At 40.9% G+C, this 20602-nt stretch overlaps 2 protein-coding genes across 2 annotated transcripts in view; both read left to right on the top strand.

The window, feature by feature from the left end:
- Positions 1-20602, top strand: part of cbarpb (CACN subunit beta associated regulatory protein b) — a 252131-nt gene that overhangs the window by 28154 nt on the left and 203375 nt on the right. The gene's annotated exons all lie outside the window — the stretch shown is intronic.
- On the top strand, positions 108-20592 carry cilp2 (cartilage intermediate layer protein 2). The gene is made up of 9 exons (XM_069694921.1): positions 108-197; positions 7000-7077; positions 8378-8647; positions 8885-9067; positions 9795-9950; positions 10042-10362; positions 10782-10890; positions 12487-12644; positions 14386-20592. The coding sequence occupies exons 1-9, from the start codon at positions 134-136 to the stop codon at positions 16800-16802; spliced, it is 3756 nt and encodes a 1251-aa protein (XP_069551022.1). The 5' UTR covers positions 108-133; the 3' UTR covers positions 16803-20592.

The raw sequence follows: 20602 nt of genomic DNA on the forward strand, positions 1-20602 counted from the left end.
CCTGAGGAGCTGAATTGGCGACGATCAGCTGTCTCAGAGCTGAAGAATCAACTGCTTGGTTTTATTTAACAAGTTTGTACTAATGCTGTAGAAAATCAGAGAAAAACTAAAATCCTCTGAAAGCATCAGCACAATGTTGGGATTAAATCAGGTGGCACTCCTGCTGTCTTTCCTAGCCTCTGTGGCTCTGGGCCAAGGTAAGTGGAGACTTATTATTCAATTGTTGTTATTATTACAATTAAAAATGAAAGCCAAAACAAAACAGTTAAAGAAAAGTGCCTTAAGTATAGATTTCCTAACAAAATGATATCTGAAAAACAGTTTTAAGATAACTCTTGTGTTAAGTTGAGCTACTTTTCATCTCCCTTGTCATTTCTTGTAATCACGAGATCAGAGGGTCAGTTTATGACTACTAACACATGTGCAACACAACTGACAGCAACTGTAGAGTTTTCTGAGTTGACGGCATCTCCCTGAGAATGTCAGAGCAGGGTTGCCAAAGGTCTCTAGATAAAAGTCTGGAGATGAGCTCATACGATAAGAGGAGCAGTATGTGTGTTTGTACTTAAAATGCACATGTTGTGGGGACATAAATCTGTTTACACAGTTGCTTTGTGGGGACCTGCCTCCCTTTCGGGGACAGAAATCAAGGCGTGAAGACTTGGTTTAAAGTTAGAGCAAGGCTGTAGGTTTAGGCAGTTATGGTTTCAAGTAAGTCTCCAGGAAATTAACATAAACTAATGTCCTCTGAAGTGCCAGAAACACCACTCTGTGTGTGTCTGTGTTGATAGACCACCTCATTATCTCTCATTCGTGAAATCTCTGAAGTTCAGTCAGCAGCATGTTTCACCACCAGCATGATCAGCAACATGTGGAGATAGAAGAGGAGGTTAAGCGGAAGAGGTCATGAAAACTCTCCCTGTCGTGTAGTTTAATGACAAACAAAGCTCTGTTGATGACAGTAGAAGTGCTGTTAGTGACAAAAAGCTCTGGTGACACGTTTTGTTTTCATAATAACAAGCTGCAGAACAGTAGGGACCCCTATTAGATGGCCTAAATGTGTTCCAAAACTCCACCGCATTTTATGACTTGATAAAGAGCCAGTTCAAACACACATTTTTAACACTAGCTTCTCAATTCAACTCAGTTTTTACTGCTGGTTAAGCGTGCGTTATACACAGACATTACCACAGCAGAATACTTTTCCTGATTACAGGTTCTTTACCTCCAAATTTCACTCTTATCATCTTTTAAAAGCTTCACACTCTTCCTAAATGACAGCAGCAGCCCATTTCCCAAGGCTATCACTTTCTGACCGCCTTTCAGCTGCTTCACATGAACTATTTTGTAAGCAGGGGAGCTGGCAGTTTATAAAAGCAAATGTGTGTAAATACACCTGAATAGTCTCCATATCTTGTTGGGCTTGGAGGACTCAGAGTTGTAAATGTCTCACAGAGGCTTTACGCCATTTACTGATAAGTATATCACAAGATTAGAAAACAGCGAAAGTAAATAAATGGGGATTCATTCTGACTGGACAGAAATCTCCAACCTTTTAATGGATTGTCAAATATTTACGTGTAATGACACGCTCCTTTAGCAGTACATCCACATCTTGGAGTAAGGTAGTGTATTTTCTCCTTATTTCACCCTCAAATGCATTGCCAGCGGTTCCTCAGAGATATAAACCCAGTCACCTTGGAAACAAGGTGCAATAATCACAAACGGAGTGACCCACTTTTTCACGTCCTGGGTTTATGCATGGCTAAATGAGAAAATGGAATAAAGAGGGATAAAGAGCACAGGTAAAATGACTTTACCGTCCCCTTTTTTTCCCCCTGTCAAATTGGCCAGCACGTCCGTCACTCTTTCCTTTCCCCTGTTTGGTGACCATCTCAGCCCCACTCACTGCGTCCAGTCCACCACTAAAGTAACGACTGTGTGTCTCCATCTGTCCATTCTGTTTTCATCTGTTCGCCTTTTGTTTCCAATCTGTCTCCCTCAGGTATTTCTTCACAAATACTTTCAGCACCTTTCTCCCTTCTGTCTTTCCCTCGCTCCATCAAACTCCCTCCTTCACCATTCTCCACCTATTTCTCCATGCCCTAATACATCAAACGCTCTCTCCTCACCTTGTTCTCTGTCACTCTCTCCATATACCTTTGAGCTCATAGATTTATGAGCTGTTTTCTAGTTTGAAGGTGGCAGCTGTTGCTGAATTCCTACTGTAACTCAAAGGGGAACTCTGTAGCATTACTACCTTTAAGTATAAAACATCTAGTCCTCTTCTCTTCTCTTCTCTTCTCTTCTCTTCTCTTCTCTTCTCTTCTCTTCTCTTCTCTTCTCTTCTCTTCTCTTCTCTTCTCTTCTCTTCTCTTCTCTTCTCTTCTCTTCTCTTCTCTTCTCTTCATAATTTGCAGGCAAAAGCAAAATCCTTGGTGTATGTGAGCAGCTGGAGGGCCGTTGTGAGTCAGACACAGAGGCTAGTTCTCCAGATGCTGTCCACTGTCTACTCCAAACACAGAGCTGTCTGGCCAGCTGACTTAAATTACTGAGACAGGGATTACAATGGATCAAAGGAAAAGGCACAAATTCCCATTAATGACAACCTCCAGGTCATTTCTTTTCTTTTCTGCTCTCTGTATAAGCGTGTGTAGACACATAAGTGAATATGCCAAGAAATTATTTATTGCAGGACTAATCAGCCGCTTGCAATTGAGCTATTCGCAGCTCCTGGCTCTGTACCTGTGTGCAGGTGCAGAGGTTCAAGCAAGGACTTTCAGATCTAATGCGGAAATTTAACGTGGCCGAACTGTTTCTAATAGCCAGGGAGGCAATGCTGTGTTCCTCAAATATCTTTTTTAAGATCACAAATCCTTTGTTATCCCTTTGCAAATCCTTAAATTATGTGGTTGATTTGCATCATTAGTTAATGTCAGGGACAAAATTGTTGATTTAAAGGAGCTACAGATGTTTTTGAGCTCAATAAAGAATGCTGGGATGAAGACGGAAAGAGATAGACACTGAGAGAAGGAGCAGACTCCTCTGAAACCACACACACCTCAACTAAGAAGCTAGCCAAACACATAAACAGCTTCCATATGACATGGCAAACGAATCATCACATACACAGGCCCACACACACAGACACACACACACACCCCTCACACATGTGAAACACCTCTGCTTTACCACTCCTGATTTTGGTCTTAAGAGGAGGGCATCGGCAAGCTACTTTGACAAATTGTGTACAACCTCATTCCCTTATGGCTAGCTTTACTTTGTCCGAGAAGTTATGTAATATGGGGAGGGTGGTGTGTGTGTGTGTGTGTGTGTGTGTGTGTGTGTGTGTGTGTGTGTGTGTGTGTGTGTGTGTGTGTGTGTGTGTGTGTGTGTGGAGTGTGGAGAGAGAGAGAGAGAGAGGGGGGGGACTTCTTGTAAGGAGCTGGAACATTATAAACAGGATCCAGACCTTTTATTTAAGCCCTGTATGCCTGCCAACATACATCTGGCACAACCATATTTCCTTAATATGACTGAAACCATTTTGGGTGCAACTTCATAAAGTCCTGCATCCCCCCCCCCTCCATTCTTCTCCTCAGCAGCTTTTTTTATTAGATTCTGGCAAAGTAAGAAAACTCCCACTCATGAAGGGAAGGAGAGACTCTATCCTTTGTAAAGGCACTGGTGCTTATTAATAGAAGATCAGCCTTTGTGCAGCCGGGCTGTAAACGCACCGGCTGCATTTCAGAATGAACCACTGTGACGTAAATCGCTAAACCTCAAACTGGTTCCCTAAAATAACACTTGAACTTGTTGTCACAGCAGGCTCATGGTGGATAAAGATGATAATGAATGCAGCTTTGAATGAAGAGTAAGCCAGTAGCTCTGTTTCAGACATAGAACTGACATTCCTTGGGATCCAGGAGCTTTCCGTGTGTCTATATGTGGACTTCGGTGCAGGTCAACCTCCACCTTAATATATCGGTGCCACTGTAACGTCTCTTGTTATCTTGTCAATGATTTATGAGGATCACAGGGAGGTTGGCTAAGGATATATAGAAGGCTTTGAATTTGAACATATGTCACTGTGAAATAACTAACTGTTGTTTTTAGAAGGCCAGCTTCTTATTTGAATCAAAACCCTAATCGGTCCCTCAAACAAGAAATCTAAACCTTAAGCACGGCATTTTCCCATCATAGAAGAGATTTATTTTTCAGCAGTTATGTGTTTATGGTTTGGGAAGGCTCAGACAAATGTTCTGCCAGTAGGGCTGTCAGATTAGAAAATGGGTCGTTGGTACAAACAAAACTCAGGACTTTAGTGGTTCCGTCAGATTAGCTGTGAAAGGTCGAAATTGTAAAGACATTTCTGTGCACGAAATACAAAACCAAATCCACAAGTAGCACGCGAACAAGGATGAACAGGATATACTGTACCAGAGAGTCACTTTAGGGTGGATTGTCTCTAAACAGTAAAGAGGAACTCATAACTTCTAACCTTACTCCCTTTGGGTTGAAAAACGTGTTTCTTGCTCCTTGATGAGGTAAATTCACTCACATACCAGCTGGATGAAGCAGTGCCCCAATAAAATCTCCCATCTTTTAAAATTCAGAAAGTGTTAACATGCCACTCAAGAGCACAATAAGCTTACTGAGTTTGCTGCGTGCGCCGGGCCAGTTCATACCTGCCATAACTGAGGTCACCAATCCAACACTTGGCCTTCTGCTGTGGCTAATCCGGGTTTCCTCTTTTAACTTTCTAAAACCATTAGTCACCTCGTAAAACTTGAAGAATTGCTTGCCATTTCGTTTTCATTATCAAACATCTTGAAATGATAATCGGCAGCCGAAGGTTTTGCTGTAAATTCCCTTTGTTTTGGTGTGAGAGGGAAGAAAAAATGTACGCAACAGCAGAAATGATGCTTTAGAATTTCTTGGAAATAAATGAATGCACTTCAGATTGGAAACAGGTAATTGATGCGCCACAAGTTTGAAATTCAATGTTAATTAAGTAAAACAAAAGGCTTCTTTGTGTAACCCCATCTCTACATAAGTTCTTTGCGGGAATAATGGAGATTTGTGATTGATGTGCAATAACAACAGAGATTCAGTAGCAGAAAAACTTTTTTAACTGCTTTTAAAATGTAATCAGGGCAGACACATAATTCGGGAGTCAAAAGGAGAATGGTGGAAAAAGCATTTGACTAAATCTGCAGGCCGAGCCACATCTGCTCAGCAGATCAGTGTGAAAGCATTTGCTTCTGTTTATCAGGTCATTCCAGTGTATCAGAGAGACAAAGTCGATATGGAAACCCATCAATGGTTTTAAAAGCCAGAGGCATAAAATAGCAAACAACCACCAAGGTCGGCTGACACTCTGTGTTACCCTGAAACTTATGTAATACATTTTTGGACCGGCGGTCTTTGTTCTGTTAAGCTACTATCCTTCTTTTACTAAATCTATAAAAAAAAAAATGTTAAGGGTTGGAAAGAAATGTGCTGGCATTGCAATAAAGCCAGAATTGAGCCATAAAACCAGCGGGGACTGAGATCGATACTGGTAAACTCAGCAGTGTCTCTCCGAAAGTCCAAGATAGTTGGACATATTAACCCCCCCCCCCTTCCCCCACACACACACACACACACACACACACACACACACACACACACACACACACACACACACACACACACACACACACACACACACACACACACACACACACACACACACACACACGAAGGCGGCATAAGCCACTTTTTGTTTCTGACACGGACCATAACATTTATTTTTTCCGCCCGGGCCCAAGTGAAACTCGGAGATGAAATGTCAAGCAAACAACTTACGTTTTTGAAAACATAAAAAAATTGTACTCTAGGAAAATGAGCCATTACACATCAAAGCTTGAGGGAAAATGTCACAGTGCGTGTTTAATAAAGCAAAGGGCCGAAACTACGATGAATGCCAAGCCTAATATCTTCGTCTTACTAATAAGGCAACATTTGCTTTGATCTCCGACTCGCTGTTGTGCGCGTGAACACGTGCATGAAAACTGACAATGATGTAAGAATGACTTAGAGATACAGGCATGCAGTGTGTGCGTAAGACGTGTGTAGATTACTGTATGATCATATCTCATTAAAAAAAAAAAAAAAATCTGCATTTACGTATGTGTGTGTCTATGAAAGGGAGAGGTGATGGAGTGAGTAAATATGAAGTTTTCTGGCTCTGCCGTTGCTTCACAGATGACTCTGCATGCACTGATTTGTCTCAGCTGGACCTTGATTAGCATCTTCAACAGCGGCTGCTTGTTGATTGATAGGAAGGGGGGGGGGACAGAAGAGGACAAAGAGCAGAGGGGAGATGATAGATGGACCGGATGTTTCAAGGAAGGTGTCGGGTGCCGCCGAAGAGCAGCTATGAGAAAGGATCAGATAGAGGAGAGGTAGATAGAGGAGTAAAGAGGCAGATGAAAGCGTGCATAAAAAGAAGGACGGAAAAAGGGCAAAAGCATCAGTTTCTTGCGTTCTGGTCATCATTACAAAATATAAGGAGAAAAAAAAAAGTCTTTGAAAAAAATGTAGAGAATAATAAAGATGTCTAATTAGAAGAGCCTTCTTGCCTTGAAGAAAGAGCAAAACTTGCTCAGACTACATTATTGTGTGTGCACATGGATGGGTGTGTGCATACGAAAAAGTTTCAGCATTATTCAACATTGGAAAATGCACACACAAACACACACTGCCAATTGATGTAATGACTATATTAATTAAGCAAACATTCTAAATAATCCTACCCTCGCGCTTATAAACGCCAATACATTCATACAACAACGAAAAGCATCAACTATATAATGATTTTTTTTTTTGTCATGGTTAAACTCCAGAAAAAGACTTCTTTAGAAATAAGGAGAGAAATGAATGAATTCAAAAACTGAAGGACTGAGTGTACAATTGTTGCTTTATACCAAGTGTATTTTCTTTTTCTGTGTGCAGTATCTGTGAGGACCAGGAGCCCATCAGACAGGAGCAGAAGAGTGGCCCTCAACACATTTACTGAGACACAGACAACAGGTACTGAAAATCAGATCTGATTCTATCACACAGGTTTCAAACTGAGATTGTAAAGGCACAATTTGTAAGATTAAAGTAGCATGTTGCAATACAATTATGCACATTAGGAGGCGATAGTGAGTCACTGTAACATCTGGGTCTGCTACAGTGAGTCTCTATCGCCTATGAAACTGCTACAGCTCTCATTGTGGATCAGCTGAAAAAAAAAAGTGACATACATATATACAACAAATATATTAACACTGTCAGCAACATTATACAATTCGCTGATTTTATAAACTATCGCTACATTGCCACTGTTAGCATTAACAGCTGTTTATTTACCATATGACAAGAAATGTGGTGGGTTCAGCATCAAACTTAATTCCTTGCATTAATGTCTTTGACATAACTTCTTCATAGTCTGTAGATAATTTTAGTTCTTGTCTGAATGATTTAAATTCTTATGTTTAAAATCTTACATGTACTTTTGAGTATCAGTTTAAAGGCAGGTGCAGGGTGGCCCATGCTAGTATTGCAAAAAATAACATTAATTTAGTTAATGCAGTTTGATTAACATTAGCAACAGTTGCAGCATCAATATAATCAATGGCTCACACTTTATGGAGACAGTTAAGGTAAAACTAACGCTAAACACATCAATATAAAGATGGAGGTATTGAGGAATGTGGTTGTCTCAATCCTATATATTACACAATCATCTACATAAAAGCTTTGACTAGAGAACCATTTTCTAATTGTATAAAAAGGATTAATTCAGATTGCTGTCTGTAGCATGTCCCCTGCACCACCTCTGTGCACCCAGCCTGCAACCAAGCACTTTATTTTTTAGAGTGAAATGATGGATTACTTTGAATGAAAAACACTCCGTCAATATGCTGCTAACGGATTTCTTTTTCTTTTTAATTCCTCATATTTCTCTTGAGGAAATGGCTCAGGTTTTAGAACATCCTGCAGATTAAAAAAAAAACTAGACATTATGCCTCATCAGTCAGGCCAGGCGCCTCGGAAGAACATGAACAATGCAGATCTCTCTGGGGTGTATGAAGTCAGTTTCAAATAGCTGTTGCAGACCTCCTCTTAAAGTTTGTAACCCATCACTGTTGCTTTATTCCTACTTGCTTACTCTTGGCTCTGAAACCGTGTCTCCCCTCTGTGTAAGACCAGCGCCAGCCTCTCTGCTTCAATCATTCCGGATATTGAGCTCAATTGTTTTCATTTTTTTTTTCCATTCTAACTTTCTATTGTTTTGGTTTTCATCCATCTCTCCCCTTGATGTCTCCCCTCGATGTCCCTCCAGGCGTGACAGAGTGGACGTCTTGGTTCAACATAGACCATCCTGGGGGCAATGGAGACTACGAGCGCCTGGAGGCAATTCGCTTCTATTACAGAGAGAGAGTCTGCGCGCGACCTTCAGCCATGGAGGCTCGCACTACGGATTGGGTGGCTGCGGCAGACACTGGCGAAGTGGTCCACTCCAGTCTGGAGAAGGGCTTCTGGTGCATCAACAAGGAACAGCCGCACGGACGCATCTGTTCCAACTACCATGTCCGCTTTCAGTGTCCACCAGGTATTCCCGATGACAGCGGCTCAGGGCTGTACAAGCTGTCACTTTACAGATATGAACATCTGGGCAAATATTTTCACATGGCTGTAAGCACTGGCCACAGTCAGGACTCAACAATGAAAATGCCTATGAACTGTCTTTCATGTTAAATAATGTGGGTTTTTTTCGGTACCAACAGTGTCTCGTATCAAACTCTGAAGAATTAGAAGTCACACTCTTCTCTTTAACATGTGTGTTCAGTGCAGAGCTACTGGACTGACTGGAGTGAGTGGGGTATCTGTTCAACCACGGTTTGTAACGATGTGGGAATCCAGGTCCGCCAGAGGAAATGTGTGAGCGCTCAGCCCATGCCTCTGCTGTTGGTGCCAGCTTGTCAGGGGCACCATTCAGAGCGGAGGGAGTGCTCCACCCCTCCATGCACAGGTGATCATCCCAAAATCCATCAGCACCTATTTAATGTCAGTCCTTTAATTTACTCAGTGACTATGGATCTTTACGTTGAACTGAATGACACCATTTCAAACAGCAAAAGCGATTTGCAATGTCCCTTTATTGCTGAATTTCTCACGGCTACAGATCTTTACATTGTACTTGACCCTCCCTTGACAACGGTGAATAAGGAGGTGACTAAAATGTTATATTTCTTTCTACAGCTATAAACAAAGATCTATCCTTGTCAAAGAAAAGTCCCTGCTCCTATAAAATGTAGAGTTTACATTTAAGCTGTCATCAAAATTTCCTATTACAGCTGAAATCGCTGTATCAAAAGCATTAGTTTTGGTAAGGACCTCGACATTGCCTGTGTGATATTTTCTGTTGTGTGGTTTTAAGTAGCTTTCTCCGGGGAAGAACTTATTCTGCTGAAAAGAACCCTGTATTAAACATTAGTTCCAGAGTTCTTAATTGAGGCACTTAACATGGTTTTAATTTAAGCTATAATTAGTTTTTAATCCCCACAATACAGTGTAATTGCACCCATTGATATATTTCTTTCCTGTATACACATTGCTTTCATGCACAAGCGAGTTAGCAATCAACTCTCACTAGAGTATCGAATTTTAATGACAGAGTTAATCAAATGGTCGATCGTGATTCAACAGAAAATACTGATGCTCCCTCTCACATCACTCATGTATTCTTGTGTGATTAGCCAAGTGGGGTCCGTGGGGTCGCTGGGGGAGGTGTTCAGTGACCTGTGGCGGAGGTCGCAGGATTAGGAGAAGGACCTGTGTAAGAACCTCAGCGACAGTGCAGTGCACGGGACGACCTGTTGAAATACAGAAGTGTGGGAAGAGTCCATGCCCAGGTATGCAAAAATCACACTGTGAAAATACTTACACGTCTTTGCATATGGTTCTTCATCAGCCTGTGCTCACGGCTCTATTACTTCCTCTCAGCAGTCAAATGCCAGCGTGTGTGCACCGAGGGTCGTCCCAGTGAGGACTGCAGCCGTTGTGTGTGCGAAGGCCATGTGCTGCATGGAGACGTCCACACTGTGACTGGCGTCCCTGTGGCAGGAGCCTGGGTGGCTCTGGCCAGCCACCCTAAGATCATCCGTACCCGCACAGACGCCAAAGGTCAGTTCAGGCTCACAGGAGTCTGCTCTGCCAGCTCGACCTTGATCATCATCAGGAAGGAGAAGTTTGTCCCAATCACCGTCTCCACCTCCAGCAACACCACTGGGTTGTCCTGGTTACGGGCTGTCCTCAGATCAGCTGGTGAGTGCAGATAAATGAAAGAGTAGTTTATAAATATTGTTGGATCATTCGTAGAAGAGGTATTATCATGATAAAATGTATCCTGATTTTTCTTTTATGATTCCAGAGTCAATAAATCCTCCAATCATTTTCTCAGACTGTTGGAAACAGGAAATTGACAACACTATAACATTAACAGTCTTGACTATTTTAAGACTTTCTCCAGCACTTGCATGGTTGCATGGAAACCTAATAAAAATAGACCTGTGCTGCTTTTGAAAGCGTAATTCCCTCTACAATAATTTTTCATAAGCACAGGGATGGATGTGAGACTAAAGTTTCATGTTTGACTGAGTTTTATGAGCTCTCTGTACCCCATGGTACAATTCACAACAATCCGAGTGAAGTATCGAGGATTTGCTCCTTTCTGCTTTCCACAGAGAAGCCGTACATTGTGAAGCACCCAGAGGACAAAATCCGTTATGAGGGAGGACGGGTGCTGTTGTGCTGCAAGGCAACAGGCTCACCAACACCTGACAAATACTACTGGTGAGATGAACAGATTATTAACAGAAATAAATGGAATCTGAATTATTACTTTTCCATGGTTTGAAATGTACATATTTTGTATAAAAAAAAAAAGAATCACTTAATAAGATACATATCGGGAACATTAAAAAAAAAAAAAAAAATGAAAACAGAAATCAGTTAGTTGTAATTCTGTTGTGGTCTCCACCTGGTCCTAACACTAATATCAGTTTTTAGCTGCTTTAACACCAATTAATGGGTTTGCTGAACTTATGCAGTTCAATTCATACTACAATTTTATGTACATTACATGTTGGTCTGCTATGTAGACATGAGTTGAAGTTTGTTGTCTATCCTTCCCAAGTACAGCAGGGCGGTCATATCACAGGATTTGTGACGGATTTAGAACTTCCCAATCAATGGAAAAAATGTAGAAATCAAAGCAGTCTGTCAGCGACTTAATTACAAACCGACTTGCTCTATTGTTCTCATGCCTACATGTGATTCACATTGTCAGTTCACAGTGGAGGACTTTGCAAGCCTGATGTTATCAGAATCAAATTCACTGTGTGAATATATGAGACTGGGCACGATTGACAGGGAATCACTTGCATCCTACTGGGCCTAGACCTCTGGTCCATTTTAAAACAATTGGAGCAGCTTTGACCAATCGGCACCAAGACTCTACCACTCCTGCAACTACATTTAGAAAAAAAACACATGACTTAAACGTCATTGTACATAACCGCCGACACTGGTTGCTGATTGGTCCACCCTTCAGAGTGGCTGAGCAAATGTTAATATGAACAGGGTTTCCAGACTATAATCACAGTGTAGAAAACTGAAGCTTGCATTGACGCTTGTGGTCATTTTACCATCTATATGTCCCTATAGTCCTTCCACAATTATTTATAAAGGTGTGGAGCAGTGAATTTTACGGCCTCTCCTCAAAATACATACCCATTTTGTTTTTCTGGCGCATGTGCAGTTTAGTGTGCTTGCTGTGTGTACAGACTGGAAAGAAATTCTGGGCAGTGTGGATGTCTACAGAAGGGTTTGCACCAATGTATGATTACATCATGCGTATCCTTGCAGACACACTGATGCAGAAAACATGAACTGGTCTTGAGCATACTGTACTCTGCTGCTTGTTGCTGAGGAAGTAGTGCACATTGGGTCTGTTAAAGCTTTTTCCATAAAAAGAACTGCCTAACAAGGCTGGAACTGACTAGCCAAAACAGTACAGGTCATGAAACCAAAACAGCTAGCTAACAGACGCTAAACCGCACTGCAGACAATAGGGAAACTGCAGAGTCAGAGGATGATTCTCTGCACATTCGTTATTACAGCGACATTACGTGTAGTCATTTGATCCATTGTGTTCGTATAAATTACTGATTAATGCAGCTTTAAATAAAAAAAAACTATTTTCAGTTTTTTTTCTTTTACATACACCAAAAAAATTATCGTCATCACCATTTTACATACAATGTTTCACACACTGTACTTTTTTTTTTTTTACCTATACGAACAATTCAAATAACCTTTTAAAATAAATGTTAAAAATACATAACTTGCTCTCTCTTTGTATCTTTATTTCTTTAACTATTTATCAAGGTACCACAATGGGTCGCTGCTAAACAGTAAAGTGTACAAGTATGAAGAGGATCTTGTACTGCGGGATCTGAAGCCAGAGCAGTCGGGACAATATTACTGCAAAACCAGCAACGAAATAGGCAGCATCAAGTCTGCTCCAGCCTTGCTGACTGTGATTGGTATGTATAGTACAAGATCTCATACAGCAAGAAAAGTGTATATATATAAATATATGCTGTGTATATATGTATAATACTGTATATCTGTATATATATATATATATATATATATATATATATATATATATATATATATATATATATATATATATATATATATATACTGTATATCAGTATACCAGTTAAGAGTCAAGTTCTAGTAGAGTGTAATTCATCTTCATCAGCTATGTGAGAAAATAATTTACTGTGATGATAGCAAGTGGCACACAAGGATTATAGCTCAGGATGGCTGCTTTCCAAGTGTATTTGACAGTGACGTATTTAGTCAAAGTATTCCACAGGTTTGAGAGTAACCTCTGACAAAAACCAAACAACCGCACTTCATTTAACTGTATAAAAAGCAGCTGCTTTGGAGATTGAATACACACTTAAAGAGGAATGTCAGCGCTGAGCTCCAACCAAGTCCTCCATGTCCATGCATGAAGAGGAATCAAATAAAACCACAGTGTTCTACAACAGAATGGGGGAGAAAAGACAGCCAACAGACTATCTGTCTTTGGGAAATAGAAAAATAAAAATAAAAATACTCATATTTTGACTGCGTCTTGAGGATACAATTTGTTTTATTGTATTTACATTGGTTGAATGTATGGCTTTCTAAACAATGACTCTTTATAGTGTGGGATGACTGGACACTGTTAAACCACAAATCCAGTTTCCCCAGAACACCCAGTGTTGCGATGAAACCCAAGATTGTCAATAAATTATCTTTCTTTTCTCTCTGAGTCAGACAAGTAAGTCTTTCCACATCTGTGTGGGAGAAAGCGTCGCTCCTATTCTCCAGGTGCTTGTTAGTTAAGACACAGATTAACAAACAGGGTTTTCATGGAACAGTGCTAAAGCAATCTATTCCAGACCACAGACAAATCCCTGCACTCCAAAAGTCATTATGGCAGGAGAAAGTGTAAGAGTGCAAAACAACACCTGCAGCTCAGAGCATGATGACAAACATGCCTTATCCATTCAGTCCAGTAGTTTCTTTTTCCATTTGATGTAATCCAGAAGTTTAATTTGACTGATAAATGTGTCAACTGCAGTTCATACAGGGGACCAAAGGTTATATAATTTATCAAAGGAAACTCATATACTGTTGGTAAAACCAACAGCAGTACAATGATGATATTTTATGCAAATCGCACTGCTCCATGTGTCTGCAATTATCAACTTACTCAGAAGATGCGGAGCTTAACAAGGTTACCTGACTACAAGCTCACTCATGATATCATGCACATTAACTATCCTGCCAATGTCTGGGTGAACAATCAGTCTTTCGGTCAAGCTCCCACTTGGATGGTTGGTAAATAAATGTTCTATTCAACTTTATGTCTAATTACCGTTTTATGCACATTTCACCATCCAACTTGGCCACTCATAGGCTCTTTCTGGCCATGCAGACATTGTGTGTGAGTGTGTATATGTGGCTATATAAATGCATTTTATGGGTGTGAGTTCAGCCATGTGTGAAAAAGAAAAGTGAAACATTTTTAACATGTTCCATATTATTCGAGTTTATTGACGATACACTTGTCCTATTCCACTCCTGAATATGCGATTACTCAGTACCCAGCAATTTTATATTTACAATGCAATAGATTTGACAGTCTTTCAAGAGCAGGAATCTTAGAACCTTACATGTGTTATATCACCACTAGCCTAATGTAATCTATTGTCTAATTCACAGCAAAAGGAACACCAGCATGCAACTCTACTCCTGAATCTCACCTCATCAGACTACCAATGGACTGTGTTCAACCAGGGACCAACTCCAAGAACTACAACGCTGGCCGCTGTCATCACAACAAATGTGCTGGTTCCCTTGACTTTGATATGCGCTGCAGAGATGAAACTGGATTCTGCTGTGGGGTCCAAAGTATGGAAAGTCGGATCATTGACTGCGGTAGCTATAGTCTCCCTATCCGGGCTGTGACACAATGCAGTTGTCAGAAGTGTGTGCAGCCGACTGTGCTGGTCCGTGGCAGAGTGGTCACAGCTGATAATGATGAGCCTCTGCGTTTTGGACACATCTACATTGGTAAAGAAAGAGTGGGCACCACTGGTTACCAAGGAGGCTTTACATTACAAATTACTCCTGACACACAGAGATTAGTGGTAAATTTTGTTGATCCCACTCAGAAGCTTCTCGACACTCCTAAGGTGTTCATCTTTGACAAGAAAGGTGGATCCATCTACCATGATGTGAAAGTGATGAGAAAGCAGACACCCATTGATATCAACGCTGCAGAGACCAATTATATTGACCTGGGAGAAATTAAAGAGGAAGACCCTATAGGGCAGCTAGTCATTCCTCCTAATTCCTTCCATAAGAACAATGGAGAAATCTATGAGGGGACTGTGAAAGCCAGCGTCACATTCATTGATCCAAGGAACATCACTACGGCGGCTGCAGCTCCTGGCGATCTTAACTTTGTGGATGATGAGGGCGACATGCTCCCTTTGAGGACATATGGCATGTTCTCTGTGGACTTCAGGGATGAGACCAACAAGGAGATACTTGGAGCTGGAGCAGTCCAAGTCCTCCTTGACACACAGCATGTCAAAATGCAAGAGCATATCCCCAAAATGAAACTGTGGTCTTTAAACCCAGACACAGGACTCTGGGAAGAAGAAAGCGACTTTTCGTACAGCACAACAACTACCGGTGGTCATGGACGAAGCAAGCGTGAGGAGCGGACGTTCCTTATAGGCAACATGGAGATCAGAGAACGTAGACTGTTCAATTTAGACGTGCCTGAAAACAGACGTTGCTATGTCAAAGTTCGAGCCTACATGAGTGACAAGTTCCTATCAAGTGAACAGCTGGAGGGTGTTGTAATCAGTTTGATAAATTTGGAGCCCAAGCCTGGTTATTCTTCTAATCCCAGGGCATGGGGCCGTTTTGACAGTGTCATAACTGGATCCAATGGGGCCTGTTTACCAGCTTTCTGTGATGCCCAGAGGCCGGATGCTTACACAGCTTATGTCACGGCAATGATGGGTGGGGAAGAACTGGAGGCGGCTCCTTCCTCCCCAAAGATGAATCCAAACATCATTGGAGTGTCTCAGCCCTATCTAGACAAAATAGACTACCAGCGTTCAGACCATGATGATCCAGCGCTGAAGAAAACAGCCTTCAGAATCAACTTGGCAAAGCCTAACCAAAACAATCTAGATGAGACCAATGGACCAATATATCCCTATCAGAATTTAATAGCTTGCGAAAATTCCCCTGTTGATGCAAATCATTTCAGATTTTTCAGAGTGGAAAAGGACAAGTATGAATACAACGTTGTACCCTTCGAGGAGAATGATTTGACGACCTGGACAGGAGACTACCTCTCCTGGTGGCCTAACCCCCAGGAGTTCAGAGCATGCTTCATCAAGATCAAGATTCGGGGACAAAAGGAAGTGATGGTCAGGTCAAAGAATCTGGGAGGAACACACCCAGAGACAAAGGACAAACTTTATGGCATTAGAGACATTCGCAGTACCCGGGACATGCGGGAGGCCAACACCTCGGCAGCTTGTGTGGAGTTCAAATGCAGTGGCATGTTGTTCGATCAAGCTCAAGTAGACAGATCCCTCATATCAATCCTTCCACAGGGGAACTGTCGTAGGATCAACACCAACAGCCTCCTGCAAGAGTATCTCATCAAACATCCCCCAGTTGCTCAAAATAACGATTCCCATGCATTCACCATGTTATCACCCGTTGATCCTTTGGGACACAACTATGGCATCTACACAGTCACAGACCAGAATCCCAGAGTGGCCAAAGAGATCGCTATTGGGCGCTGTTTCGATGGCACCTCAGATGGTTTCTCCAGAGAGATGAAGTCAGACTCTGGAGTGGCTCTGACCTTTAGTTGTCCAGAGAGGAAAATTAATCGGGAAAGCCTCTTCCAGCGTCTGCAGACCAACCCAGGTCAGACATTGTCTCAGATGGCAAGGGACATGAGGGAGCAGGAGGGTCTACAGGTGCAGAGATCATCCACCCAGGTGGTGGCTTATCCTTCTGAGCAGCAGGGCAGGACCCAGAGTCGCAGAGCTAGCTCCACAACCAGGAGGAGAGCCTCCATGCGCACACAGCAAATCCAATAGAGGTGACAAAAAAATAGGTCGAGATAAGATAATTTGATCTGTATTTACATTCACAATACCAGAATGGCTTATACTGTATGTTCTTTCCATTTCATTTTTAGGTCTCCAGTTGAGACTGATATGATGGCATCAAGTTCAGAAAGTAAAAGTTGTCTGTCTGCTGATGAGTGTGAATTCCCTCTTGACTATGAAAATGACAAAACTGAGACAAACAGAAATTTTGCAAAATAATCAGGTATGATTGAAGATATTTGTTGGTCTGATACTTACTTGAAGGGTTTGCTATATTATTTTCTTCCTTCCCTCCGAAAAGACAAGTATTATTTGTCTGTATGTAACTCAGTGACCGGCATTTGTTTAATTGGCTTTGGTTAAATTTTTATAAATGAATACAATAAAGTTATAGTCAAGATTTTAACTTTTATAGATTGAATATGTGGCATTCCACTTTCCCCATGGTGGGTGTTTTGGCTGACATCTCTCAATGCTTGAATTGAAACCAAACCTTCAAAAAAATTTAAATACCATGGTAGGCCCCAAACACTTCATAATTGGCCATCGCTTTCCACTGAACTCATACTTCTCTTCACGATCAGAAACCAACATGAGGCCCTTGTTGTCTGCAGCAGACACTGAGCCCCTTTTCTTCAAATTGGGAAACTGTCTCCACCAACGGGAGGCACACTCAAAAGAGACAGTCGGGTTAGGCATGCCACCCAGGGAACAGAGGATGTTTTCAGTCAAGCTTCTTAATGTTTTCATTAGCATACCATAATGCCAACTGTGACTCAGCCAAACGTCACTCCACACCTACTTAAAATGTGCAAGACCGAGTTTGCTGCCAAGACAAGCATAGCAGGCAGTCCAAATAAAGATAATTGATTGCGAGGTATGACACAATTTCCCTTTTTTCCTCTGCACATTCCAAATTAGCACATCACCAAACAAGATGTAATTTAAAACAATGTATTCCTCAATTCTTTACTTTCTCAGAAAGAAGCTCATTCAGGGCCTCGATGGACTTTGTTTTTGTTGTTGGGTGATGTGTTTGTGAGCTGCCTTTGTATCTTGAAGTGCAATACCTACAATTAAACTTGAGAATTAGTCAAATTCAGCATCTTCCCAACTATTACAGTACATAACAAGTGCTGCTGGTTGAATGAAGCAACAAGAGGCAGGTAGTGTGGCTAAGCTGAGATCTTGCACAGGACTCTTCTTTTCAGCAAATAATTCTGCTATGTAATTGTTTTTTAAAGTTTTCATACTTTGCTGCATGCCTCAGCTGATTTTACAGTTTGTACACTGCAATAATCTTTTTAGCGCTTCAGAGGGCAATCTTGTTTATTAGGACTTAAGATTCCCAGCAGAACCTTTACTTTGTTCATGAAACAAACAGTATGATACTTACACATTATAAAAAATAACGAGACACTTTTGGGTTTAGCGGCCAAGTCGCCATAAATCGTATCCATGAGTGACTATACAACTACACTATACATCTTTAAGGGTATTTTATTTTACAATTATGCCATTTAAAGTCAGTAATAGTGAGAAAATTCACTTCAGGATTAATGCTCCAAACTTGTTTATCTGCAACATGGGCTCTTTCAGCCCCATAGAAGAAGCTTTTCAAGCTGAACTAATCCAAACCCAAATGAGGGGCACTATGGTCCTCAGAGAAACCAGGAGGCGCTGACAAGTAAATAAAAGCCTTGCTGCTAATTAGAAAATAAATTACATATTCTCTTGGGGACTCGGGGGACTGGGGAGTTTTACCCTGACTTTCACAAACAGCCAAACATGTTTTTGTTTTTTTTCCAGGAAACAAATTAATCAAAGATATACTTCCCTTAAGACGATAAACACATTGACGAACAAACTGCCACAGATTTAATGATGTTTTCAGCTCAATTTATTTCTGATAAATTTGTATTTCTAATTTGCGATACATTTTTTCAAAAAGCTCTAAAAGGTTCCATTGCAAAGTTGTGTGAACTGTTATGCTTTTGCTCTGCCCCACTTTGGAGATTTCTTTCCATTATGTATCCAATAAGCAGCTCACTCCAGAAGAACAGTAAAAACAGAGAAGTGTGGAGTGACAGACTGAGGCACCTTGGCCATTATCACTGACCTCTCTAATCACAGGCCTATGTGCTGCCCACCACTGACCAGCTCAGATCTCCAGATGAAAACAAACATCTCCCTGCAGCAGATGCAGCATCCACCCTGTAATAGCCAAAATGATTGATTCCAGGTGTAGGAAGAGATTAGTCCTGTAAAAATGCAATGGTGTGTGAGGTCAGCTGAGAAGGCCCAACAAATGTTAGACCAAAGACAGTTAGGAGAAAGAGAAGCTAAAGTATCTAGTGATGGATTTAATCATTTTGGGGTACTGTCTGGCAGAAGGAAGGGAAAATATTAGTGGTCTTTGGCCTCACAGTCCATCACTTACAGAATCTTGGACTTTGAAAGTGGTTGCACATGGAAGAATGCAGGTTTTCTTCAGCGAATGCTTTGACAGGAGAATTGGCTTATTCATGAGGAGAAGTTTATCAGGGGAGTTTGAAGGACAAGGTAACAATAATAGCCTGAGTAAACCATTATGTAAGGCTTTGCATGGGAAAGTAAGCTGTGCTCTCCAAACAGTTACTTTGTCTTTGGTGAACTTCAAAGGAGGTTCAAGACCCTCTGCAATGTTTGGTTTAATGACTTAAGAAAAAGCTTTCCAAAGTCTCTAAAAGCAAATAAAGGGAGTTTAAGCCTGAATCGAGCAGATAAAACACATAGCAAAGACTCATTTTTATTGAAGAGAAAATGTTTCTCTCAAGGCATTGGCAGTGGTAGTACCAACCCTTTCATTGTAATGTTAATATCACAACTGTGGTTACACTTTTTAACGAATAATTTCACATTTTGAATAAATAAGCCCCCCCCCAAAAAAAATTCTTGACAAAAATTAGATGAGAAGATTAACAGCACTTTCATTTCTGTTGGTAAAGTATCACTACAGCCTTCTTTTAATGTCTTGTTGTTTGTGCAGATAAAATGTTTGAGACAAAACATGTTCATTAGTGACCTTTAAAGTTGCTTGAAGGCAAATAGGTAAAATGTTGTTACCTTTGGACAGACCCACGTGAGGTGATTTTAGTTATCTTTATCCTAAGCCAAAATAACAGTCTACTTGCATCGATACTTTCATCTCAACGCTCAGCAAGTGAATAAGCATATTTCCTAAAAAAAGTGGAACTGTTCCTTTAATGAGTACAGTATACTTGTATTACAGTTGCTGCTGTACTGAAGTCCTTAGTGATTGAAAGTCGGGTATTTTCTTATCTACTTATTGTCAAAATTTTGGATGTTTAGTAACAATTGAAATCTGGAATCTGTTTCAAAATATTTAGCTGGTTTTGCCTCTCTGTCATTATAATGCTAACTGGCACTATTTAACTTTAAGTCCAGAAACCTCTAATAATTTATCAGTCACTTCAGCATAAACAGATGGATTAATTTCCTCTTCTGTACAGTCCAGCTGGTCTCAGGGAGATCATAATTTATTCAGATGGGCCTCCTTGAACCTTTACACCACTTTGGAGAGTGGTGTATATTTGCCACCATGCCCCAGGAAGCAACCCTGAGTCGTAAAAGGATTACATATATGAACTCTTGATAATACTCTGTAACGCTAACAATTGCATGGTGAAGCTGATCGCTTTGTTTCTCTCTGACTTAAGTTTGTATTGTGTAAATTGTGTATTTTATTAAATTCGCTTTAACTGTACGAACAAAGAAACTGTAAATAA

The sequence above is a fragment of the Brachyistius frenatus genome, unplaced genomic scaffold (assembly GCF_029030835.1).
Source record: "Brachyistius frenatus isolate BFR_SWC_R1_liver_20210118 unplaced genomic scaffold, ASM2903083v1 Contig_18, whole genome shotgun sequence".
NCBI classification, from domain to species: Eukaryota; Metazoa; Chordata; class Actinopteri; family Embiotocidae; genus Brachyistius; species Brachyistius frenatus.

What these genes read in the sequence shown, in the direction of transcription:
- cilp2 (XM_069694921.1), top strand. Translation starts at nt 134, where the DNA reads ATGTTGGGATTAAATCAGGTGGCACTCCTGCTGTCTTTCCTAGCCTCT. An exon ending in CCGCTTTCAGTGTCCACCAG is followed by an intron (nt 8,648 to 8,884) that starts GTATTCCCGATG and finishes ATGTGTGTTCAG; the next exon opens with TGCAGAGCTACTGGACTGAC. An exon ending in GGCTGTCCTCAGATCAGCTG is followed by an intron (nt 10,363 to 10,781) that starts GTGAGTGCAGAT and finishes TGCTTTCCACAG; the next exon opens with AGAAGCCGTACATTGTGAAG.